Source organism: Erithacus rubecula (genome assembly GCF_903797595.1).
Source record: "Erithacus rubecula genome assembly, chromosome: 9".
In the NCBI taxonomy this organism is placed as follows: Eukaryota; Metazoa; Chordata; class Aves; order Passeriformes; family Muscicapidae; genus Erithacus; species Erithacus rubecula.
Genome location: NC_136660.1, coordinates 15,591,661 through 15,618,018, shown reverse-complemented (window position 1 = coordinate 15,618,018; position 26,358 = coordinate 15,591,661). Strand labels below are relative to the sequence as shown.

The 26,358-nt window shown below is 45.7% G+C and overlaps 2 protein-coding genes and 1 long non-coding RNA gene across 50 annotated transcripts in view; 1 reads left to right on the top strand and 2 right to left on the bottom strand.

Annotated features, from left to right (window-relative positions):
* PDLIM1 (PDZ and LIM domain 1) overlaps positions 1-9,196 on the bottom strand; it is a 43,282-nt gene extending 34,086 nt beyond the window's left edge. For 2 of the 4 annotated variants that reach the window (XM_079312838.1, XM_079312839.1), the window contains exon 1: positions 9,012-9,194. In XM_079312838.1, the coding sequence (XP_079168964.1) occupies positions 9,012-9,107 (96 nt within the window). In that variant the 5' untranslated portion in view covers positions 9,108-9,194. Of the gene's footprint in view, positions 1-9,011 lie in introns of all 4 variants that reach the window. The other 2 variants (XR_013775164.1, XM_079312840.1) reach the window with 2 other exon arrangements.
* A 202-nt stretch (positions 9,197-9,398) lies between these two features.
* Positions 9,399-11,552, top strand: LOC306805250. Its single transcript, XR_013775168.1, has 3 exons — positions 9,399-9,515; positions 9,620-9,869; positions 9,995-11,552. It is a non-coding gene; the product is annotated as an uncharacterized lncRNA (long non-coding RNA).
* LOC306805227 (sorbin and SH3 domain-containing protein 1-like) overlaps positions 11,365-26,358 on the bottom strand; it is a 121,880-nt gene continuing 106,886 nt past the window's right edge. For 23 of the 45 annotated variants that reach the window (XM_079312758.1, XM_079312785.1, XM_079312753.1 and 20 more), the window contains 7 exons: positions 26,115-26,309; positions 23,487-24,215; positions 22,087-22,203; positions 16,501-16,560; positions 15,679-15,869; positions 14,309-14,421; positions 11,365-13,508 (listed from right to left, as the gene is read on the bottom strand). In XM_079312758.1, coding sequence (XP_079168884.1) covers positions 13,441-13,508; positions 14,309-14,421; positions 15,679-15,869; positions 16,501-16,560; positions 22,087-22,203; positions 23,487-24,215; positions 26,115-26,309 — 1,473 coding nt within the window. In that variant the 3' untranslated portion in view covers positions 11,365-13,440. The remainder of the gene's footprint in view (positions 13,509-14,308; positions 14,422-15,678; positions 15,870-16,500; positions 16,561-22,086; positions 22,204-23,486; positions 24,216-26,114; positions 26,310-26,358) is intronic. The other 22 variants (XM_079312768.1, XM_079312771.1, XM_079312783.1 and 19 more) reach the window with 10 other exon arrangements.

Below are 26,358 nucleotides of genomic sequence, written 5' to 3'. Positions count from 1 at the left end.
ACCCTGCTGGAGATTCAGCCATACAGCTTGCATTTCAAGACTGATAATTATGCAATATGTGCTAGGCTGGTAGAAATGAACAGGATGAATGATCAGGAACAGCTAAGCCATAGCAGCCAGGGACACTGAAATACTGAAGCCTACTGAAGAACCCCCAAGAGCTACCAGGAAGAGCAGCTGGCATTCACAGTGACATCTCAGTGCATTGCCAGTGCTTGTGGTGTCAGTTCCCTTCTGTGTCCACTTCAGAGGAATTTGAAATGTGAGTGCTCTTCTCCATCAGATAAGAGCCACTGGTAGCACAAGGGCCATTCCATCCACTCAGCTACCCACATAATCCTCTCTCCTAAGGACAGCTACAAGATTGCACAAAAATAAAAAAGAGAAGCGTATCTGCCAAAAGTAAACATGTTTTAAAATCCGGCTTCTTTAGGTCTGGAAATAACTTGCCCTGAAATGCAACCTTCCACAAACTGCTGCCTACAACATCCAGCTCATACTGTCTGCCAGGACTGTTGCCAGCAAACATGTCTGCACAAGGGCAGGGTATGTAGTGAACCCATCCCCCATCCTTTTAGGATAATTTACAGCTACTAATAATGTTCCCTTCCCCCCTCACAGTAAGATCTGGGCTTATCTCAGCACTGTCAAGCAAAAGGCGTTTCGGTTATTAAGTGAGGAGCATAGAGCTGCCACTGTGAAACACTGTGTGTTTTCCTGCTTTTATTTTTGTCACATCCCTGCCTGGTCCATGGGAAGCAGCAGGGGCAGGCATGTGGCTAGGGGGAAAGCAGGCAGAGGTGCTCAGAGCACTGACAGCTATCAACCAGCTTACACAAAAAGGACTCCAAAAATTAACAAAAGCTTTAGGCTACCAGGGATCCAGTAAATTTTGCCGCTGACATTGCTTTGCTCCTGCTCTCAGACGATCTAAAGCTTTGCCCCAGCCTCTCTTACCCATCTCTCTTGACTGAGCACAGAGAGCAGAGACCAGCAGGAGCCAAGAGAATAGTAAGCAGTGTTCTGTACACCTTGTACAGGTGGGTACCAGTGCACACAGATCTGCAATTCTGCATGGATAGGTAAGAAGGGCTGAAAGACTGCAAGGAACAAAACTGGCAAACACAGCCTTGCACAAGTCACAGCTTGTGCAAGGGCACAGTCTCTTGTGTCCTTCAAAAGACCTGCCTGACTTGGTTTGGGCTTCCTCCACTGAAGTTGAGCAGAGGGGAACATGGGCAGACTCACCAGGCACTGGGGACCTCCCAGCTCCAGAGATACCATGCTTGGGTGAATAAAGCTCTGCACACTTTTAACATCATGCCCAAGGGCTTCCTTTGGACAGGAGCCATGCCTTTCCTTGAGGTAATTACTGCCAGGCAATTGGGTAACATTGCCATTAGGTCATTTTTCTGTTGAACAGACGAGACAGGCAGAGCAGCACTGATTCATACTGTGCCCAAAATAGGTCCCAGAGAGTGCTTATGGTGATGCTCTGTTTGGGTGGTGTACTGTCTAAGGAATTTGGGCTACTAAAGAAATAATCTAGATACTTACAACCAGACACATCAAACTATGTCCTTGATACCAGCTCAGACACATGCACCAGCATATGGAAGAAAAAATATTACCTATAATCTATGAGTTTGACTGTGCACTCTTTATTCAAAATTTAACATAGCAGGTAACAGTTTAGACAGTTTTAGGCTTGGATACCTTTTTTTAGAAGAGGTCCCATAGACTCAGAATTGGCTTGGATTGAAGAAAAAACTGTATTACTTTCTTATATAACAAAATGAAGCTTCATGCACGTGTCCCCTTGCACACACACTTTGGGCTCCACCTTGCCAACACCACCAGGACTTTGCAAGTTTGCTTGCTACTATCTGCTTGCATTGCAAAGACAGCACTATGAAATATCAACACTTCAGTAAGTCTCTGGGCAAGTGCATTTGCAATAAAAAACACTTTGATTTAGCAGCAGGAGAAACATTTGTATGCTTATGCAGCTCCCAGGACCTTTTCATAATACTTCTGTCTGTCCCAGAGCTTGCCAAACACAACTACATTTTATATTTTATATAATTCCCTCCATACATGCTACCTAACAAGCTTTGGACAGGGAGATATATTTTTTTTTTTTCCCCTCCTGCAGGCAAGGATCCAAGAGGCAGCAGTGGCTCTACTGAGGGAAGATGCTGCCCACAGCAAATGAGAGGGAGGAAGGGTGGGAAGCATTTTTATGAAAAGCAGCATAACTCAGCTCCATGTGAGTCAAGATAGATGGGTGGGTCTGAAATTCATTCAATTTTTTCTGGCCCTCTCCCTTCATCCAATCTGGCACCCTACATGCTCACTCTGTCAGTTCTTCACAGTTTCTCACAGACTCTGCAGCCTCCGGCATCACTCATCACTCCACACCTAAACACACTGCAAGAAATGATGAAGAGATAAGAAACAAGAAAATTAATAACAGCCAAGAAAAAGATCTGGAGAAACTGCACCTATGCGTGTTTGAGAGGAAAGCCCAGCTGGGTCGTTGCTGGAAAGGACAGACATGAAGCAACATACTTCCAAGGCCACCAGTGACAACCAGACATCTCTGACATTCAGTTTAATCCTCCCCACCCACACACACTGCTCTTATACCATGAGTAATGTCCTCAGCACTGGAGTATTATGCTAAGCAGTTGAAGTTTCTCCCAGCAAAAGCATGCAGCTGGGTCAGCAGAGATCAGAGGCTATGAGAAAATTCAGACAAGCACATTCCCCACCTCTCCTCTTTAGGGGAGAGGGAATGATATGCCTTACAACTGTCTCCAGCAGAGTTCCCTTCAATGCTGCTCCTGTTCTCTGCACTATTACAGCCCAGCAAGGCTGCAGCCCAAACCTCACTGCCTGCTCTGTGCTGGCCCACATCACACCATCACCAGGAGACAAGAAGGAGAAGAGGGTCATCCCTCTGGCCAGTGAAACCCCTGAGCATCTGGGCTTCCACAGCACAAGCTCCTCTGGCAGCCCAGCCCTCACCCTCCTGCTGCTTTCATGCCCCACTGTGACAGCAAGAGGAGCTTTGTTAACACAGAAAGGGGAAGGCATCAGACACTGCAGAGAGGGCTGACCTCAGTAAGATGGTATAAAAAGACATGGGTGAGAGGATTTGCTCAGACAGATTCTCAAATGGTGGTCAAGAAGTTACTCAGCCTCACAGCTTCTTTTGCAACATGACCCACATTATAACAAACAAACAAGAGATTTTTACAAGGCCTCAAAAACATCTGAGTCTTTCCTGATAGTTTATTTAATCCTCTAAATAAATCAACACGTCTTGAAATCAGCAACCATCTAAGATACTGTAGTCCAGAACAACATCAATTATTTATGTAGCTTAGGGCTCCTATAATTTCCCTGTTTATATTGAAAAAAATTCTGTTATTTTGATGCTGTGCCTTTCAAATCCAATTCATTTTACATACCATATACATTTCTTCATGTACAAAGTGATTTTTGAAGGTGAAAGGTACCAAGGAGCCTGCATTCATACATAACTTGGCATCTGGGAAAAAAAAAAAAAGAACTTTCTTCCTCCCAAGAAGTCCTACATTTGCTTTTGTCACCTCAAGTCCTAGGGCTTAAAGCTCTCACATAGTTGAGGCTGGTACATTCACTCCAAATGTAGAGGTCTCTCTTTAGGCTCTTTGGGGAACTTGCCCAGAAGAAGGTGGGTCAGACATCATCAAAGATTATACTGGTCACAAAGAAGAGATACAGAGAAAAGGGAGCTCCAAAGTTTGGGTGATACCATGCTCCTGCACAAACAATGACAAATTAGTCCAAATATGTGAACTGAGGAAAAGACAATCCTGGCTCCAAGGAAAGACAGGAGTGCTGCTCCTGCATGTAGCTCTGCAAGAAGGTATTTGATTAGTATTCAAAAAAATTAAAAAGTTTTTATCAAGGTAGAAGTGCCCCCGCAACCTCAGGAAACCAGACTGGAAATGATCAAACCTGTCCTGTGTCCCAAAGTGCTTTCCCTTTATCCCAAGAAAATTTGCTGCCTTGCCCTTGCTACAATTAGGGAAGATCTCTTTTCATCCAAACAGGGAGATCAGAAAAGTCTTTTTCCTCTTCTCAGCAGCCATTTGTACCTTTGAAGCACAGGATTTTCCAGCAGCTGCTCAGGAAACTGCCAGGATTGAAGCTGATTTCAAAGACTGTAGGGGCACAACCTCTGCTCTTCACAGCCAGTGCACTCTGACAGAGCAGACAGGACTCCCTCCAAGCAAACAAGGCATCCTGCTGTCCAATAAACACCAGCCCAGCCACTTCTGCAGGGCCAGGAGCTCTTGGCACTAATGACCATTTTTCCACAGGCCCTTATCAGCTGTGCAGCTCTGCAGCAGGGCTGCTGCTGCCACAGCCCCCACCCCACCCACAGCCAGGTAAACATCCCAGCAGGAAACATAAAGCCACTTTCACCTCCCTATAAAGCCCAGCAGCTTTCCCCAGCTGCCTCCCTCTGCACAGCCAGCCTCAGAACAAGACCCCAGTACAATGCTGAGATTTGCAGCCACAGGCACAAGAGCTGGACTGTGTGACAGAGGAATTGCAATCATAGGTGTGCACAGTGGGGACCTGCCAAGGCTTTCCAGGCTAAGAGGAAAGCCAGTCCAACCCTAAATCCTATCACATCCACCACACATGCTTCCTTTGGCAGAGGGAAGGACAAAGGCTTCCACTCTGGGAGCAGAGGGCTGCCCAGAAGCCCCAGCTCTCCTCACATCTCAGAAAAAATAACAAAACCTGCAGTCAGAGTCCCTTTCCACCCGGGGAAGAGGCTGGAGCCCAGCTGCCAGGGCAGACACTTGTGCCACCCAGCAGAGCCCTGGGAGGCACCAGAGGACAGACTCCACCCATATCATCAAGGGATGCCCATTAGCAGGGTGTCCTGTACCAGCAGGGCTCTGCCTCACCACCAGCTCTGGGATGCCTTTGCTCAGCTGCTCCCTACAAGGGTGACTGGCTGACAGGGTAAGGACATCAGCTGGCACCAAAGCTAAACCTGGTATCTTCTCACACCGCAGGATTCAGTCCCATGCTTGATTTCAGACCATCAAGTCCAGTTTTTCCACTAAATCAAAGTTTAAGTTTATAAAGTTGGTTCAGAGGGCCATGCTTAAAAAGAAAACCAACACACTCAAATACCCAATTATGATCCAATTCTGTATTTTATATAAATTCAGAGTTTTAAAAATACCATGAATAGATAAAATATCAGACTAAGCAGGGATGAATTCACATTACAATGGTCAAAATCAGCAACAAGCTGATTGGAATTTCATCTTTTTAATGTATTTGAATAACTGGTCTGTCTTGAAACCATTTTTTTCACTGTAAAATTTGTTTTAAAAGAAAACGTCCAGTTTTACAGACTCTGAGACACCAATCATTAATGGGGCTGGGAGGTTTCTGACATGACAAAACAGCAAACATCTGCTCTGCCCATATTTTGGGTCAGATGTTCAAGATTGCTACCACAAACCATAAAAATCATCTCAATAACAGGGTTTATCAGAGAGTTCCATGTATTCAGCTGAAAAAAAAAGCCTCAATGTTTATCAAAATCAAATGCAACCAAACAGGCAACAGCTCATGTTACCTGAGGAATGGAGGGGGATGGGGTCTGTCAACTGCACTGTTTTTCAGACAGCTCCACTTCATCAGCATCTGCTTATACAAAGTGCTGCTTGCTTCCTCCATCAGCTCCCAGCCTCAATGGGATCTAACTGGGAACTGCCCTGTGCATGGGTCAGCTCTACAGAAACTCTTATCCTGTAGGTACTGTGTCCATTCACATCTCAGAAAGAACTTTTCTCAAATTCTACCCCACTGACTCACTGCAGAGTATCACACAAAGAGCAGCAAAGACAAGGGCCTTTCCTACTCCTGTAGGGCAATCCAGTAGGCTTTGGCCTAGGGTTCATTACACTGATCAACACAAGTTTGGGGTTTTTTCTGGACAAAGACTGCAATAAAGTGCTCACCAGAACCCTACAGTTTCAAAAAGAAATGTAAGCCAGAAACATCTGTGAAGCATCTGCCCTAAAGAGACGGGGAACTCCACAAGAAAGTCTCAGGAGCAGCAGTTGTGAAATCCCCAGCTCTCACCTAGAAGACCAGTCCAACACAACCAAGAAACCAGAAGTGTTCTCACAACAAGGTGCTCATGATGTATTTGAGCCTGAAGCAGTTTTGAACACATATTTAAAGTGGAAAGTGAGGTAGGGCAGTGACATAAGACAAGGTAAAAGCAGTTGTGGAAACACCACAATCTTTCATCTGCTGCTCCTCTAAGGCACAACCAGACATTGGTACCACGAGGCCACTGTGAGCCAGAAGCCCTTGGCCAGGCTGCTCTGGTGTCTCCCATGCTCATGGCACCACTGCTCCTCATCCTTCTAGGACCCAGGACTGCAACACCAAGCTTCAATGTCTTCCTCTTGTGAAGAACTCAACCAGTGCTGTCTCCCACCAACATGACTACATTCAAGTACAGCTACTGCCTAGTTACTGGGGAGCTTGAGAAGCCAAAAGCCACTAGCAAGAAGCTGAGGCACAATGGTGATGAGGGCCATAAATACCAAGATAAGCTCTAAAGCTTAACAGCACAAGGATGATGGTGCCAGAAGCCAAATATGAGCTCCTGGCAGGCAATGCAGGCTGAATTTAGGCACCTGCTTCAGAGAGCTGCAAGACACCCAGTTCAGGTCTATGCCTGCATGGATATCTCTCCTGGCATCCCACCATGCCAGCACATGGAACAGCACAGTGATCCATCAGTGCATCACTGGGACAGGCTCCACGGACAGCACTGTCCCCATACACAGCACACCCAAACTGCAGTGCTCTGTGTCAGGATCCTGCTGCTCCCCCACGCCCAGGGCAGGCAGCCCAGCCCTGTGCACCCCTGCTAGCAGCACTCCTCATGAGCACATCTGTGCACATCTGTGCACCCACCTCCCCGCAGCATGAAGCAAACACAGAAGTGCTGAGGAGGGAAAGCTGTTACCTCCCATGCTCCCAGGGTAATGCTCTTATCACAGGTTCCAGCCTCCCCACCCTCTCACTGGCTCAGGTAGCCCCCCCTATCTCACACCACAGAGGGACCAAGGCCCTCACATCCCCTGGCAGATGTCAGTCCTACGGCCAAAACACAGGTACCAAATACAATAAGCAAGAAAATCAAAGTTATAGCCCTATAAAATCATCGTATAAGGAGGAACTGATTTTTTAAAACAGGTCAAAACTGGATCAGATTTTTTTTACATGGTAAGAGGAAGACTTGCCAAGAATTTCACTCCTGAGCCCAGGAGAGAAATCCAGAAGCCTTAAGAGCAAACCACAGGAAAGATTAATGACTTGAAGTCTGGGAGGGGAAATTAAAAGTGTCAGAGGGGCCACAAGAGAAAGCCCTGATAAGGGCTGCTAATTGTCAGCATTTACGTCACCACCATCAGAGGCTATTTTATTCCATTTTAGTCTCCAGGGTCACAATTTCTCATGAGGTGTTTATTTTTGCTGCTTTGCTGATCTATGTCCCTTGGTATGTGCCTATAAGCATTGACAAAGGCGACCAAGAAGAGGTAAGAGCAGGTAGGGCTTTAGACACCCTTCTGCCTGAGAGCCTTTTGCTGGAAGGAAACAGCAATAATTACCATAACAATGGAGTAAATATCACTTCCCTTACAGTAAAGCTGCTTTCATGTCCCAAAAATGCTTTAGAAAAATGAGGCATTATTACTGTAATTGAAACAGTACACAGAAAACTAATAACTCACCCCCCACCCCTGTGAGCACAATAGTACTTGTGAGCTCTGCCCTTCCTGCAGCTGGCAGCTGCCTCCGTGGGCTCCTTCAGGCAGTGGGACCCTACGGCAGGAGATCCCGTGGCAGGAGGCATTTGTAAAAATTCACAAGTCTGACCAGTCTGGTGTTCTTTAAGTACAGTTCATGTAAGTTCAAGTTCTGGCATATTCCACTTCCCGCAGCCCTTCCTCACCTGGGGCATGAGGGCACTTCAGACTTGTGCAATGGTGGCAGACGCCAGAGCCCAAGGCTAACATCGCTGGATGCCTCCGTTTAGCCCAGGGATTGCTGGAACGAGGAGCAATGCCTTCATTCCTTTTCCCAGAGGGGAGGCCTGAAGCCAGCCCCGCCAGGAGTCTGTGCAGTGCTCCCCAAGCAAACAGGAAGAGGAGTTTGGGGTTCAGGGCCCCACACACAAACCCGCGGCTCTGGTTACCCGAGCAGCAGTTTGGGGTTCAGGGCCCCACACACAAACCCGCGGCTCTGGTTACCCGAGCAGCAGTTTGGGGTTCAGGGGGTTCCGGGCCCCACACGAGGCCGCGGCGCTGGCGGCCCGCAGGGCGCGGCGGGGCAGGGCCCAGCTCCCGTGGGTGCAGGTGGGGACAGGGCAGGACAGAGGCAGCGAGCACCGGCATCTTACAGGTAAACGCTGGGGAGGAGGAGGGAAAAGCCAGGTACAACGCTAAAATTGTTTAGATGCAATTTTTTGCCATTTCCTAACTAATTTCTCTCAAAGGGGGGGAGCAAGAAGGACTTCGAACAGAGACGGGCAGAGGCACTAAATACACCTTAACATGGCTTCTGTAAACAAAGGCTCGTAACTCATGGCAAGCAAAAGCAGGCGAGCATTAAGCCCACCTCGGTGAGACGGGATCCCACAGGGCGGGCTGCCAAGCCTGAACTAGGGGCTGAGGGGATTCCTGCTGCCTGCAGGGTTCCTATGCGCAGGCTGAGGAGGGAGGATCGCTGGGAAGCAAAGACCCCGGTCTAGTACAGGTGAAGGGGCTGCGTGTGCCCAAACAAACTGAAAAACAGGGGTGGAGAGAAAGACAACCCACCCCCGGCCCCGGCTTTGCCGCTGTACCACCTGCCAGCCCGAGCCGACCCCGGCCGCCCCCAGCACCGCCCGCCGCCGCCCACCCTACCCGGGAGATGGCGAGGGGCTGCTCGAAGTCGCGGCCGCCCACCAGGCGGAAGCCCCAGGGCCCGGGGCCCGAGAGCACGATGCGGTGCGTCCCCATGTGCGCGCTGCACCTCGCGGGTGGCTCCGACAGCCCCGCCGCTCGCACCGGCCCGGCCGGGCCCGGCCCGCCCCCGCCCCGCCCGCCGGCACCGCCCCGCCCCGGGGCAGCAGCGCCCGCTCCCCGCCGCCTCCCCGGCCGGGCGGGAGCCGCTCCAGCGCTCCCGGGGCACGGCGGCTGCCGGCATCGGCAGTCTCGGCGCCCCTCACCCGCTCCCTGCTGGCAGGCAGGACAGGCCTCGGGCAGGCAGCCGCACGCAGGAGTGCCCCGGTGCGGCATCTCCCAGGCAAATACTCTCCAGCCTGGAGCAGTGTTAACTCCGAAACCTAACGGGGGCGATGGGAATTAGCGGCCCTGCCTGCAGTTTCCCCGCCAGCCTCGGACGGGTGAGGGTGGAGCCTTGGACGGGTATTACCTCTGTGCTAATTTATCCCAGGTCCACTGATTCAGTGTTTTGTTTATCTCTAGCCCCTTAAGCACGGTACCATCAACAAAGGAATTCTTCTATACAGGCTTCTCAGACAACCATCTCATCTGTGATTCAGGTTCCAGCTGCATGTTAAGCCCTCCGTAATGTGATGGTGGACAAGTGAGAGAGTTTGGTAATACCAGCAGCACTGGCATTTACAACTGGACTGCAAACACTGCTGCTCGTTTAGGTAATGGATACAGCTCACCGATAAGCAGAACATCAGCGAGCTGCAGCTGAAGCTGGGATTCAGCCAGAGCAGGCAGCAAGCAGGGATCATGCAGGTCACCCAGGTACTGGTCCTACAAGACACAGCCACAAATGATCCCATGCACAGCACATCCGTGCTTCTGCATTCCCCTTTTGTGGCTGTGCCCTTTTCCCTGCATTAATTTGTACTTCTGTTATTTCTTTCCAGGGTCTGTGTGTCCAGACTATTAATCTCATCTCTAGCAGAGAGTATTCTTCCAACACATCATTGATGTGGCACTCGTGGCAGTGAAGGAAGTGACACCAAAAACTCCTTTGCCTCAGCAGTATGTGAGATCTCCAGAGGGCTGTTGCACACCCCTGGACCACCTTCCCCTCTCTGCTTGCTCAGCTTCTGCAGTCACTAGCACCTCTAGCTTCCTTACCTTAGATTAGGTTAGAGAGTGAGATCAGTAAATACCAATGTTCAACAGACAAAGATAAGTTTCTCCCCTCCCTGTCTAGCCTGCTGTAACACAAAGGCAAGCAGTGCTTGTCATTGCAGCAAAGCCACAGTCAGGCTGCCCTTTGGCTTTTATATAAAGTGACCTGTGAAACAAAAAAGGGCTTGTGTCTGTGTGATTTCTAAAAACATGTAAAGTAGCCTGAGGCTTTTGCTGTCCCGGTAGTTTGGGTTTAGGATTGGCTTGTTTACAGTTTGACTTCCTAAAATCATTGTGAGTGCAGCCATGATGTTTATCTGTCTGCCTGGCCTTCCAGTCACATCATCACAGAGTTTGAATCTATTGCCCAATTTTGGCTTAGTTGGAGATGGAGGTTTGTAAGAAGTTAAAAGTCCTTGTGAAATACCAGTCTTCAGGGTGAACACAGTCCTGCACAGGCACCATGCAGGAGCCAAACATGTGGACAGAAGCAGGATGCATTCTTTGGGTACTCGTATGTTACTGGGCCCCAGTGAGACCTCCCAGGCAGCTCAGCTACTGCCTTTCCTCACTCCTCTCCTTCAGGGACTGTTCCTTTACACAAGGCACACCCAAAAACTCCCATCTAGGTGGAAACAGCTACCAAAGGCAGTCTTAAAGCTTTTGACTTGAATCAGGGTTAAAAATGCACACGTGAGCCCAACAACAACTGACATCCCTTCCCCCACAGGTTGGCATTTTGAGCTTCTTGTCTGACTTAAGCTGGGTGGTCTTTTCATCTGAGATCACAAAGACCCTTTGTAAACCAGTGGACAGAGGTGTACTCCTGATCTCTCAGGTCTGCGTGCACACGACAGCAACTGTATACCCTGACACCATATTACAGCGAGGTCTGTGTATAAAAGCTTTTCCTCTGCTTTTACACCTTGGCTTCTTTAGGTAAAAGCCATAGCCAGCCTACAGCACAGGAAGGACTAGTGAGCTCAAGCCAAACCACAAGGAGGATCCTCAGGTGCAGGACAGTGGAGAAACCCATGGCAGATACCTACACGTCCACATGAATACAAAGCCACAGCAGGGCACTAGTACAAAAGTGCATTGCTACAGGAACAACCAGAGTTGATTTTATTTAATAATTTGTACAAGGAACACGATAGTAATTCAATAATTCCATTTATTAATTGCCAAATAGTAATCCACTGCAATAAGAAACAAAAAATCAACACAAAAATAAGTTGCAGTTTGTGTGGATATGTGTGTTGTGTGTGTTTGTGTTTAACTTAAACTGGCAAGAGCAAGAACAGAAAATTAACTTTTAAATGAGTATGTTATATACAATCAATATCAACATGTTACTTTGCTGGATAGATTTGTTTGGTGTTATCCAATCTTACCAATAGGCCTAAACATTGTTGCAAATAACTGAAGGGCAAACCCAAAGCAGAACAACAAACCCATAAATAAGATGGCAGGATTCAAGATATGTCCTGCAGAAAATAAACAGTGGTGCTTTGTGTCATATCTGAAACCCTTTCATAATGAATATTTTGTGCTAAAACTCTTTATGTGAACATACGTAGAATTCCATCGCTTAAATTAAAGTGGAAAAAAATCCCAACCTTTCACAACTGCCTTTTTTTCCCTCCCTTCACTCAATGTGTTTAAATTATTTCTCTATACAAGGTAAGTACATTGTCTGTACAAAGTTAAATATACATATTTACAGTCAAACTTCTGAGACACAGAGTCTTCTCTTCCGCTGACCGAGACGGAAGACAAGCCTGCTTGATTTCAAACCCAGGAGCATGGCTAGTTTATCAAAACATTGCAAGTCGTGCTAACAGTTAGTTGTAGTTTACTCTTAATAAATCTGTATAAAAGCATCAGCATAAAAATAGGCATTTTATATTATTAAATACGGCTTATGACAAAATAGCAATCTAACCCTTTGCTATTTGTACGGTAATTGTAGGAAGCAGAGTCTGATAGAACTGGTTTTGTTTATGCTTTTTCTTAATAACAAAAAGTCTATCAAAAGAGTATTCATAGTCGATTTACAGGCAAACATACAGCCAAGCCATTTTTTTTTCCCCCCTCAAGGAAATACAAATCTATGTAACTGGTAATAACTGTTGGGAACAGCTTTCCAAATTGATTGGACTGTTTATGTATGACTAAGAGGCAGCCAAAATGCATGTATTTATTGGACCTCCATTAACACTGTAACCAAAATTTAAAAAAGGCACCCTCAGTGATACATTGCTCAAATTTATCAGAGACTCTAAGATTTAATGCTGGGAAAGAAGTCTTCATCCCAAAGCACATACTGGAAAAGGTGTGTGATCCTTTAGGGCCAGCGACAGGGCAAGAGGAGCAGAGAAAGTGAACAGCCATAGGACTCATAAACAGGATTTGTCCTCACGGATGTTCTGTTTATTGGTTCTATTCTTTGTGCAGATAAATGTCAAAGCTAGGCTGATTTCTCTTTAAAAAAACAGGAATTCTGTTCATTTTGCACACAATACACTCACACACACCCTCCCTGCACAAAAGAAAAAACCCTGCAGAGATCGGTAATATGTTATTAAAGGGTTTGGGATTTTTGAGCATTTGTATTATGTTTTGGCTGACCTCCCTGGATTAAACCATCAGTCCCAAACTCCTTTTCCACATATAGCTCTGCAATTTAATTGTATCAGCTGTCCTCTGCCTCTGCTGGGTCTTAAGATGTATGACATGAAGGAAGGGCTTTCTATGGAAATGGAAGGCAGAGAAAAGTGAGTCTTCAGCAAGGCAGAAACTGGGCAGCAAGCCTGGCCTCCTGAACTGTGCCAACGAATGTGAGCAGCTGCAGGGCTGAGTACTGCCCCAAAGCACTACCCTATCTCAACACACAAACAAAACCTATACCATGTGCTTCCCTGAAGCCTTCTCAAAGGTAAGTACTCCGTACAAATTAAGATTATCATCAAAACTCTTACTGGGGAAGGGAGAGGAATACACAAAGGCAGCACTGTAAACTAGAAACTGTCTCTTCTTCAGCAAACGAATCCCACCCTGACTCCATGGAAGCAGGGCTACACATTCAACTCAATAGTGTACCACATAACCACATCCTCCTAACACTTCTCATCTCTTGTCTATTACATTCATAAAATGTCTGTTTCTTCACTGTTTAAAAACACCATCTGGAAAGGAATCCCATCCTTGTCATGGTGGGATCACTCTTATTTTACAGGTACAGAAGCTTCACGTAGTTGCCTGGGAAGGTGCCAAATTGCCTTGTTCTCCTGGATGTACCTGTTGCAAAATAAAACACAAGACACAGTAAGATGGAGACATGAAAGGAAGGCTCCAGGGTTTAAAAAGGTACAGGTGGCAACCTCTTCTGCCTGCAGGCATTGATTCCTAATACTAAATAGGAGCTCTAGACAAAGAGTCTTTTGGTACAAACTAGATCACAACTAGTTCTGCTACTAATCAGCTTTGGCCATCCTCTTTAACAATTAATAAAGTGCTGGTGAAAGCTTCTGGGCCAATAGGTTAGAAGTCAAACTCCTCTCAGTGTAAATGAGCTTATCTCCCTTAAGAAGAGATGGCAAGCCTAGATATGAAATGTTGAGATGGAGAACACTGTCCGGACTTGCACTCCTTGAAGGTAAAGGATTTTGCTAAATATGCACTTGAGGCTGGATATTCAGGGACTGCAACTCCTATCCAGGTGGTGTCTTCACCCACTACTCGCCACTTTCTGTAACTAGTTATGGCTCCCTGAGCTTTGGAAATGCTACAGAAATCCAGTTTTTCTTGGTTCCCTCTGTTGCTCTGCCATCTGAGTAGACAAGAAGGATCAGAATGAAGAGAGGAATGGACATACTAAGAAGACAAAAGGAAGTACTAGACACCTAGAAAGGAAAACAAAGCTCCACTGCCTTGCAGCCTAGTATTAATGTTCTAGGTGGGAAAAGATGGGAAATTGTGGAAAAATTGAAGTCAATTTTTTTCACTATTTTGACTCCAGAAATGAAAGCAACTTCCAGATACTCTGCTGTGACTGCTCATCCCAAAAAGCTCTGCTGTCAGGCAAGTGTCATACTCACCCACAAACCAGCCGTCATCACACTTCTCCATGACATCGACAATGTCACCATCCCTCAGTTCCAGCTCATCATCATTCTGAGGAGTGTAGCTGTAGAGGGCTTGGTAGCTAACTCTAAAAACCAGAAAGATACTACATGTTAGCCATTGGATTTATTTGACATCCCTTCAGGAGGAGATGTTCCCCTTCCCCACATTCCTATTACATACTGTTGAATGCAATCTGGATCCATGTTTGCCTTTTGAGAGGTGGAAGCCAACTGCACTGAACTCACTGTTGTCAAAAGGTCATGGTAGTAAAAAGTGTCATGCCTTCACTGTGTGGGATATGTGCAGAGCTTCTGCTCCCTTTATGTCATGTAGTTGTCTGCACAAACAAACAACTAGAGTCTTCCTAACATGTAGCACCTAGACAGTGTTCAATTGCAGACACCCTACTGAGTGCAAGACAAAACCTGGATACACTCATTCCTGGGCTGCATCACACAGCTGTTCCCTTGCCCAGACACATAGGCAGAGTCATAATTGACCAAATGGCAGAGCAAAGGACTTTAGGAAAAAGATACTGCCTACTCTACTGCACTAAGGTTGCTGGACAAATCATGGCTGAGGAGGTATGGTGGAAACCAAAGGCTGAGTCCTGCCTTGAGATGGCACTTGTACCACTGGCACTCTGCATTCATTAGAAAGTATACCTATGGAGTGGAAACAATCTTTGAGCAAATTTGGGAGCCTTAGGTCCCCTGACTATAGAGCATGAAAAAAGAACTGATGTGAGATGTTCCCGCTCTGCATACAGCAAAGGCTCCTTTCACCAGCCAACTGCTGTGAGCATCAGTCCCCAGCATACAGTGCAGGCTGCTATTCACAAAACCATCAGTGTAAAGCCCCACCAAGCTTAGAGACAGCTCCACTGAACAGCTTTGAAAATCTCAGCCTTGGTCTCTCAGCTACCAATCCATCTATGGAACCGTTCAGCAATGCACTGAGCGGCTTTGGTGTTGGGACTCTCACTGTACTGTGAAATGCTAAAAACAGGGCTGAACACATTGATCCATGTCATATGATCAGGTATAGCCAGTGGATATTAACTTGTCCCAGCTTCACAATACAAAGACACTGAGACAGGCTCTGTAATGGAGACCCAGTCCAGGATCATGAGGTCATTGTTTCAGGTGCTATACAGACAGAAAAGGCACAGTCTGAAACTCATTATGAGGATAGATGGCTACTTTTGTTCTTTAATGCAAGGCTGACATATTAATATAATTCTAATTAACCTTCTGAAACACAGAGAGCTTTCATACCTCCCTATCTTCACCACCAGTCAGAAATATGGGCCCTGGAAGAGATGGGAACCAAAAGAACTTACATGTCTCGTGGTGTTTGACTTCGCTCAGGGCTGGCTCCTTGCTGCTGTGCTTGAGGTTGCTGAGAAATGATGAGAGATGATTTATGGTCATTAGAGGTCACCTTGTGGCGAGAGTCAAGAGGCTGAGAAATAGTACTGCAGTAATGAACAGATTTTTCTGCAATGTTTATGATTTCATTGCAAACAGCTTCCTGTGTGGTAGGCAGCATTGACATCCAAGAACACCCAAAGGATAGTCAACAGGGGAAAGGGAGGGGAAAATATAGATAAGAAGAGATGGGACATTCCAGTTGCAGCATATAAGTCCAGTAAAAAAAAAAACAAAACCAAAAAAGAGTTGTAGATCCAGGTAAATATCCAGGTAGTGGAGTGCAGAAGGGATCCAGATGTAAGCATGGAAAAACAGGCAAGATACAGAAGAATTTGGAATTTAGTTTGAAGATTTGTAACATACATTTACACATATTTTTAAAAGCAGCAGCACAAGAGGTTGCAATTAGTTATGCAGTGGCACCATTCCAAACACTATGAAGTCAGTTCAAGAATGCAAGGTGAGGCTGAGCTGCTCCATTCATGCACTTGGCTTCATTTAACTTATACCCAGGGTCTGGCAGCACAATTACCCCAACTTCTCATTGGCTGTCATAGTTTTTCTAATTGTTAAATTTTCTTTCTTCTGTTGCAAACAAGCAATATATGCAAAGAGATAAATATGTACCTACTTTGCAACTAAAAATAGTGCTGGCATTTTATCTCTGAGGTGTTACAGTCTGGGTGAAGAGTGTCTAGGAACTACACATCTGAGTTAAACAGGGGCCTTACCACATAGCTCTTTTCAGACTCTGTGAGATCTGGTCCAGCTCTCAATGAATGGTGGGAAGGCTGTATGATCACCAAGCAAATGATAAGGAAGACATTTTAGCAGATGTTATATTGGTCAGAATTTAAAAAATGTAAATGGAGTGCAGACAACAAAAGAAAATGAACAACTCCCCTCCCCAGCCCAGCACCATACTTTTTGGACAACAAGATCCTTCATTTACACAAGAGACATTGAGGCTACAGTAACACAACAGCACTGCAGCACACAGAATGCTGCAAGGGAAAGGTGACAGCAAAACAGAAGGTAGGGCAGGGAATCAGAGTAGAAGGTTATGGACATTGCTACAGCCAGAAAAGGTACAATAGTACCACACTGCATTCCTGCAGGGGAAAAAGAACATGGACAGGAACACATACTTGGGAGCATCAAAACTGAAAGGCCAAAAGCATGCTGGAAGGCACCTCTTGCTGTTTCTAGAAAAGCCCTCAATGACTTTGATACAGAAGAGATGAACTTTGACACAGAAGAGAACAGCAACTCACATTCTTTTTTTTTTAAAAAAAAAACAGCTCAGGTCCTCAGAAAGCACAATGCCATGTAGCCCAAACAAAATCACTCTACCCTGTACCAAGCAAGGATCTGAAATGTTCTATTAATTCCCACAAGAAGGCAGAGCTTCAGGTCAGAGGAAGCCCAGACTGAAAAACCCAGCTCCAAACAGCAGCACCAGTGAAGCTGCTGTACTCTGCCCTGCCTCACTCCCCAGTCACACCTTTTCACAGGGACCATGTGTCCCAGGACACAAAGAGAAATCAGTGTTTGAGACTGGAAGTTTTATGGGAAAGGGGAAGAATCCCTGAAAAAGTCATACAGGTACCCACGGCCTGGTTTTGCATGTTTTTACATATTCAAACACCCACTGGAAGCAAGGTGCATGCTGTGAGCAAACAGAATATCTGAGTTAGTGTAATGCCTGCAGGGCTGCATGGCAAAGTGGATTGAGATGGCCATGCTCTGTGATCATCCAATACAATTTTCAAACTAAATTTCACAGGCCTCAATTTTAAGCTTTGTGTCTTCCTCTTTGTTCACCTCAGCAGTGCCCTCCAGTAAAAAACTTGCTTTTTCATGGCACACTGAGAGCAGAAGCAGAGTAGAGAGGTCTGTGACACCTTCAGCACAAACATGCTCAAAGACCTGGGAGAAGTGCAGGGTGATGAGCTCATTCCTCTCAAAGCTCCACTCAACCACATCTTGGATGTTTGGAGCTGTGCCCATCACTGTATTAAAGCAAACCATCTCTTTTCTTAAGGACTGTGACCCACCCTAGGCCAACTCAGCCCCACAGCAACTCCTTTGTAGCCAGCTCTTCTGTCTGGTGCTGGAATCTGGGATCACTGCCCTATGAAACAATGCTCAGTTACCATGTATATTTCTAGAGAAAGGAATTTAAATATAAGTACAATGTACTAATTGCAGTGGAATTTGCATTCAAAGCATTTACTGGGGAGCCTGAAATCCTCACAGGACTTCTGGAAGTCCCTCTTGCCTATCATCAGCCCTGAAAGGCAAATGAAAAAATAATAAATTTAAAGTTAATACTGTGCAGACCAAGTGGATATAGTGCATTAAATCTGATGAGACCAGAGATAGTTCAGGTGGTTAAGTAGCTGGAAAAACCAATTTCCGCTGAGGCAGCTGTAAGAATGGTTTCAGGTGTTTTGTTTTGTTTTTTTTTAATTCAAGGAAGTGCTTCTCTGTTCCATACCAATAAATTCACTGCTGAAATTGCTCTATGAGCTAAGCCCATGTGGTCCATTTCCCATTGATTACTTGTGACTTCCCTGTGCAGCTTTTCCTCCTAAAAGCATTAATATCTTGAATTAAATTAGTTATTTGATAGCTGAAAAATTGACACTGCCTCTGAATGCTCTACAGTGCAGGTTTGTATGTGTATCACCAGGAGGTGCAGCATCAGAACCCTGGTCACATTCCCTTTCCTGGCAGGATCCTCATGGGACTTCCATCCAATTGCTGACAAGACACATGACTAAGTGAATCCCCTCTGGCCTCTTCTTCAGAGACCCACGCAGCTCCCACCAAAGCACTAACTCCCAGAGCCCTGCAGTGAGGTGGTGAAACACCCCACAGGCAGCAACTATACCAGTACTAGCTAAACAGGATGAAAAACTGACCAGATCAGATCCCATAATTTTGGACTGTAAATGTATCACCCCACTAAAATAAACAAGTGATCTTGATAGAATTATCTATGTGGCTTTCTAGTTTTGCTTTTTATTTTTTTTTTTTTTTAATCCACCAACCAAATCCTACATTATTCTTTCAGGGAAGGAAGAGATTAAAGGGGAAAAAGAAGTGGTATAGGTCCAACTGCTCTTCAAACATGGGTTTAGACAGTCCATGTACTTTGTACAGGGGTGGTTTCCTTGTACCAGAGATGGCTGAGGAATTGGGAAGTGTAAGCTCCAAAGTATAAAAGGCCTCCCCCAAAACACTGAGCCAGCCCTGTAAGTGCTGAGGGTAAGGCCCTAAAAGTGACCAAGTAGTCACAGCCCATGAGGACATCTCAACATCTACCTGCTCAGCCACACCATGTGCCTTGCTAAGACTAAGTGAATAAACTTAAGCAAGTGCTTAAGTCTCTATGTCTCCATGTCTACAGACTCTGTATACAAATACACAGTACAGTCAGTCCTAAAGCACAGCTGGGCAGTGCTTCCACCTCATATGGAGTTTGGGGATGGATATAAGAGTGCCATAAGTTTGTAAAATTACCAGAAAAAGGTTCAATATTTATACCCTAGAAAAGCCCTAAGGCAGGTGTTAAATGCTAGGAAGAAGGATGCTGGGACTGCTCAACAGTGCCCTCCCTGCTCCTAGTGAAGTTCAGTGTCATCAGTGCATCTATCCACTGCAGCTCTTGTTCAAGTGTCTTCCATCCATTTCAGGTGGGAGTTAAAGAACTACATAAGCAAAGACAAAGCTACACAGAACAGACTAATAGACACACAAGACAGACAGACAAATTGGTGTCCCCTCAGAGGAGGGCACTCCTCAGCAGTGATGCTCTCACATGTGAGTGAAGAACCAAGAGCAGGAAGGCCTCCCCAGCCAGAAGAAACAAAAGGAAAAATCCTGCACACATCAAGCTCAGCTCTGGTGAAAGAAAATGGAAATCTGGCTGAAGAGCTCTCACAAAGGACACTGAAAAGGCTGCAGAGTGGAGCAGCCTGACCTGAAGGCTGTCATCATCAGTGCAAAGACTCCCTGGACTATGAATCAGAAGCTGAAGGCTGGGTCCTACAGCAGAAAAAGGCATTTTCCTTGGAAAACAGGTACCAATGCCTGCTGCAGGTTGTCCAGCTCTGCCTTGGATAGCAAGCACTTGGCAGAAACACTGGCATGCTCAATCTGTAGAGCAACAGAAAACCACTGGAGGAGATAAAAGTTTATCTTGTACATGGTGCAGAGCAAGGAACATGCTGAGGTAGCTGGCCTGTGCTGGAGAACATGGGGGCTGAACATCCACCTCATATGCTCACCTCTCTACCAGCTGAAAGCAGGTGAAATTACCACTCTGATACAGTGGTTCTGTACAATGCAAAGGAGTAGATGGGTCCCACCAACACCCCTCATGTTGCTGATACAGGGGCACCAATCCTGTCCTTGTCCAGCCAATCCTGCCTTCCTCCCCCACAGCTGCAGTCCAACCCCAGGGCCAAAGCCACCACACTGCTCACACACTTGCTGGCACCAATGCTGACTGTCACATTGTGCTAACAGGATCCTGAGTAGAACAGGAATTAGAATGGAAAATTCCTGCAGGTTCCCTGAAATGGAACTTCAGAACAGTTTAAAGAGCCAATGCAATTTATATTTTTACTTAACGTAACAGGTAAGAACACAGTCCTTACACCAGTCCTATACCAAAGGGTCTTGAATCTGCAAATAACCCTGGGTCAGAATTTCATAACTGGAGAGGTTATTCATAATAAGAAAGAAACCTAAAATTCCGAATCATAAAGTACCTCAAACACCAGGGATGGGCATTAATGGAAGGAAAACCAAAATGTAATGTCTCATTTCCATGTCTGCTAAGTGTTTTTCTCATTTGATTATAATCAGTTGAGAGGTACAGATTTTTGAAGTGCCTCCAGGGTATACCTGAAGTTCTGCTGAAACCATCAGCCTCTGTATGGATCACAATGAGAAGCCATTTGCAGATATAAATACCACTCCTGCTCCCTAAATAACAGCGGACCTAGAGCTGAAAAGGAGGTCAAGACTACTGCTAATGTCACACACAGTTTTAACTTGACACTGACAATGCCATGACTGTCAAGGCATATAAAATATAAACATTGACTTGACTTTGACTCCAAAGAAAGGCCATGGGGTCTTATTACAACCAGGTGGAACACCCAGAATAGAACTGTGTGCTAATCATCACTGGAGAGAAGCATCTCTGTCTAAATGTGTCTCTTTGTTCCTGCTCTTTTGGATCACATATATCCAGTGCAAACACCAGCAGGACAAAGCAGATCAAAGCTCAGGAGAAAGGTCAACATAGGAAACTTATATGAATTTTTAACATCAAACAGAATATGTATTCTATTGGATTCAGATAGTGAAAGGGAAGCAGGAGATGGTTGTTCAGTAAAAAGTTAAGCAAGCTTCAAGTGGAAGAAAAATGAGTAAGGAAAATTTCACGGTTTAAGCTCTCTCTCTCTTAAAATAATAAAGAAAGTAAGTAACATTGGCAACTACTTCCCACATTCATTCTGCATGAGATACTTGCCTGGTTCACTGATCAAGCCAAAGACTGCTTCCCCAATATCCATCACTACAAACTCAGTTGAGTTTTTGCTAATTGTAAACTTTCTGTTTCAAATATTGCCATCTTGTGGAAGCTGCCTCGAAGGACTGATGAGGCACCAGCAGATGCAAGCATTGCTCATTCCCACACTCTGGGCACAGTGCTGAGGCTGTGCTTTGCTGCACAGACCCTTAAAAACATTTGTAGCCCTCAGCAACAGAGCTTAGAACTTCTGCATCCTACCTGAGGAGACCAGAGCGGGCCCCTGCATTGTGGATACCAAGTTGTGAATACCTTATCCACAGCACTGAGATGCTCAAACCTTGTATCCTGATATCAGGTGGTTAAACAATACCTGAATCAAATTTTCTTATGCTACACCATTCCTGCTAAGAATGGTACCAACACTGCCTAATAGTGCAATCAAGCTGTAGGAGCTCAATGTCAGAGCTAAGCAAAGTCTGAGTTAATCTTTTAGAGGAACCAATAAACAGATCCTCAGCTGGTACAAACAAGCAGAAACCTAGACTTGATCTATGTAGATTTGCAGCAGCTGAAGATTCTGCCCATGCCTGCCCTTCTGCACAGCCTAGAAGTAGTTTTTCCTTTTTTAAATAACAATTCTAAATTAAAGAAAAATTATCTCACCTGTGTAATCAATGAGTGGCTAAATAAGCATATGACAAAACAATGGCATGGCATGGAAACAACTTTAAGTAATGGAAGAGTAATCAGCAAAGATGATTACCTGTGGCTTATTGACTCTGCGTGTAAGTCTGGGAGGTGGCTGTGTTGTGACAGTAGAGGAAGAGAGGATAGAGGAAGAGAGAGGAGTAGATGAAGAGAATACTTTTGAGTCTGCAGTCTTTTGAAGAAAAGAAAAATTGGTCAGCTTGGCACATACTCCCTTATCACAACCACTGCCAGTGATAAGAGCATCTACTCTCCAGTAAATTTGAAGCACACACAGCAACAGTAACTCCATGCAAGGACAAGTGCAGTTTCTAGTTGGTTTGTCTGAGCTGACTACCTCACTCAGTTTTAAACATGCAGGTTAAGTCTAAAAAATGCTACTAAAATATATCTGGATGATAAATAGTACAGTCTTGACACAGGTCCCAGTAGACTGGTTATTATTCAAGCAGAAATCGAATTATTTGTCATAAGTTTTCCCAGTGTGAAACATGTCATCTTGGAAACCCTGTTTTCTCATTATTTAATGTTGGCTAGATGGGGTATGTCATGGAAGCTATTGCAGTGCATCCAAGACAGTATTTAGAATTCTATATTTCAAATCCTCCAAACTTACACTCATTGGGGTACTATAATGTAATTGGGCTAGCTGTATCCCACAATGGGCCCCAAGGCAATGAAGAGCTGCAAAGTAAAGCATATATCCTATACAAGGACTGAGGGCTGAAGATAATGTTGTAGAAGCTGCTGGGAAGTTCCCTCTGTGCTTCCTCTAATTGTAATATACACCTACATATAACTAAAAAAATCTTGGGGGGAAGAATCATTAGGTCTAATTATCATTTGTGGCTACAGCCATTCATATAATTTCAGAAATTCAAAGGTAATAGCTTCCTCTCAGTACATAGATAACAATCAAGACTCCCTTAGTCATGCATATGGCAGACTAAGGTTCACTAAACCATAGGCTCCAGGATCAACAGGGGACACCTTTCATGATTCTAGGAGCCAGGCTTATGTTTAAAATGCTTTTCAGTTCTTGGCTTTAGGAAAAACAAAAACAAAAACAAAATATTCAACGCACACTGTAAAATCTCTGATTAGCAAGAAATTGCCTGTATTCTACACAGTGGGCCTGTGTGATGCTTTCATCTGATATATCTAGTAATAGCTGCTATCTGGGATAATCACCTCATTAGATGTGACTGATTGTGTCAGTTTTGGGTTATTCATTCTAAAATAATTTCCTCTACACTGCACTTGAGCCCTCTTCCAAAACTTTTTCATCTGCTATCAAGTGAATGCCACTGGTGACTCCTGAAAAAATGTCTTAGGATCATCAAAATGACATGTGGCAGCCACTGGCTCTGCTTTACCAGCAGAGCAGCACAAACCTCAGCCCACCAGTTAAACAAAATCAGCAATTCAGAGCAGCACACACACATGCAGAAGTACCTTCTTTTCCCCGCTTTGAAACTTCCCCGTATCACCTTTCCTCACGTCTCTTTTCTCTGTTTTACCTCCCTGAACAATAGCCATTAGCTCCTGACACAACTGGTTGTCCTCAGAGGAACCCAGAGGTCTCCTTTCTGGGCTCGCACGCATGTCTAGCTGGGATGGTTTCAGGCAGCGCTCAGCAGAGATCCTGGGGGCAGCGTGAGCGCTCTGCTCAGCGCGGCTGCTGCCCTCTCCTGTCTTTTGCAGCCAGGCTGGGCTGGCAGTGCTGTCACGCTGCTCTGCGAGGACGCTTTCAGGGCTCTCCACTGCCCAGGGAGAGGAGTTAGAGTAAGTCACGCTGGGAGAAGGGGAGTCAACAAACTTGTCTTCGTTTTGTGGAGTGGCCTGGTAGAAACTGCGGGCACAGGACTGAGGTCTGGATGAGGAAGAGGGCAATGGGGATTTAATGGACCTGGGAGTCGAGGAGCCAGAGAGATGAGAATGGTGGAGGCTGCCTGTAGGGGAAGGGCTGGCTGCAGCAGAAGGCGAGAGATAGTCAGTGTGAGAGAGGGAGGCTTCAGGCAGAGGAGGCAATGGAGGAGTTATGGCAGGAGTGGTGCTGGGAGACACTCCCACGGTCAGAGCAATCCACTCGGATGTGACCGCCTGCACCTCTGGAGACAAAGCGCGGCGCGCAAAAGGCAAAGGCGGAGGAGTTGGAGTATGGAGCAGCTCAGAGCTGGGAGACTTGAAGGAGACAAAAGCAGGAGAGAAAAAGAAAGAAATGAACAAAAAAATAATAAAGGAAAATACAAAACCAAGCCAAAGTAAAAGGAGAGAGAGCAAGTGTGGAAAGAAGCAGATCTGTGAGCACGTGTGTAAGTTTTCTACGGATGCTGTGCTGTCCACAGCTACTCCAACCACAGAGTCCAGCCTGTGTCTGTGCTGCTAATACCTTCCTCCAGCCTTTGCCAAGGTCCCAGACACAAAACACCTTGTGGCCTCTTACTTCTTACTGTAAGCCCTAAGTCCCTCAGGGAGCAGTTGAAGCCACCATCACGATGGCAGAATGCAGCTTTTGACTGGCCTGGAAGCAATAGCTGAGTTGCCAGCAACTCACACTGTGGATCCAGCCAGAATTCATTGCTGCAATGAACTTTGACTTTATCCAACTCCAGCATGAGTAATTCCTGCTCCTCAGGAAACAGGCATTGCAGAAGCTGCATAGGAGAAATGGATCAAAAAAGCCAGCTGTAGCTATTTGTTCTTCAGGTCACTAAAATAGGTCCTGTGTTTATAAGGGCAGAATACACTACCAAGTCTGGCCCTTTGCTTTTACCACCAGCAGCATCAGTGAGAAGAGCTACATTAGCACTGGTCAGACTGTTTCTGAATTCTCAGTCAAGTCACACAAAAAACTAGGGGGAGTACTGACTTTATAGGGGAGGAATCAAAAGAATAGCAAAGGAATCTAAAAAATGGTGGATATGATCCCTTCCATCAAAGGGAGAAGCTTGCAGGGAGCTTGTGGAAGACAGGCCACAGCTATGGAGAGGCTGCCAAGCTCACAGAAAAGCTCAGCTGACACCCACTATTTTTCCCCTTTACACACTGGCTAAGACTAAAACCACTCCTTTTAGGAAAGATCCAGACACACAACAGGCATGAGTCATGGCATCTTTTTTCCTGTCCTTTCTGTACCATATAGCCCTTTCTCCCAGTCCCAATTCTGCACTTATGTTTCTTGCAGTCTTGACCTTGTTTTAGTCCCATGGTTGAGAGGGAGATGCACCAGAACCTTGTGGCCGTGACCCAGACATGAATGCTGACTTCCTCTGCCATGAATATTTGCAGGATGGGAGCAAACAAAGGGATTTAGAGACTCACTGTCTCCCTGATAAGTTTGCCATGGCAAACATTCTGGTATTCCCAGATAATTACCTGCTGCCATTTTGATTTCTGCTTTGAACTGCAGTATAGTTTATAATGAATCTAATATTCATGGAAGATCCCAGACTGACCTGCTCTCAAAACATGAGTTCATTTAGCAGCAGTTTCAAATAATTGAGGCTGTTCTCCTGACTGTCTCCAAAAACCTCGGTCATGAGTTAGATCCTACAGAGGCAGGTATACAGCTTAATTCAAGCTGACTGGGATCAATATAACTACTCTTATAAACTGCAGCACTTCTTAAAACCTTACAGGGCAGGGAGAGGAGCTAATCATAACATCAAGCCAGAACACTATGACACTTCTAATATAAAATTGCCCTCATCACAGTAAAGGTGTGTGAAGTGTAAACACACAATCAAGAGAAGCTGGATCACTAATTCACTCAATCTCTGGCAGTGAAATTCAATCACGTGGCTGTGAACTGCAACCCTTTCAACCTGGCCTGGATTCAAGCTACATATCAGAGATAAAAAGCTGAGTCTCCAAATCCCCAAATGATCTATTCATTAACCTTTCTGGAAAATGAAGCATCACCTTTTCCTGCAGTTGCAGCTCACTGCAGGGAGCACATGGCTTTATGGCACCAAATTCTAGCCTTAAATACAGCTTGCTTTCAGCTACTGCTTCTTGCACAAGAATGGCAATACCCCACTGTTTTCAAGGTGCTGAACCTGGCTGCACCTGTGCCAGTACCTGTGGTGAAGCTGTCATGCTGCGGCTGGGGGAGAGGGACACCGGCGGGTCGGGGTACTCAATGGCGTTCTTGACCACCGGCCGCTTGAGAACCTCCACGTAAGTGACGGGGAAGATGCCCTGGCGACTGGTGCCAGGGATCCTGCCCTCATACCAGTTCTCATCCACCCGCCGAATCAACGTGATCCTTTCGCCCTGCGGGAAGGAACAGCAATGTAGCTCTGATTTTAACATGTTTCATCAT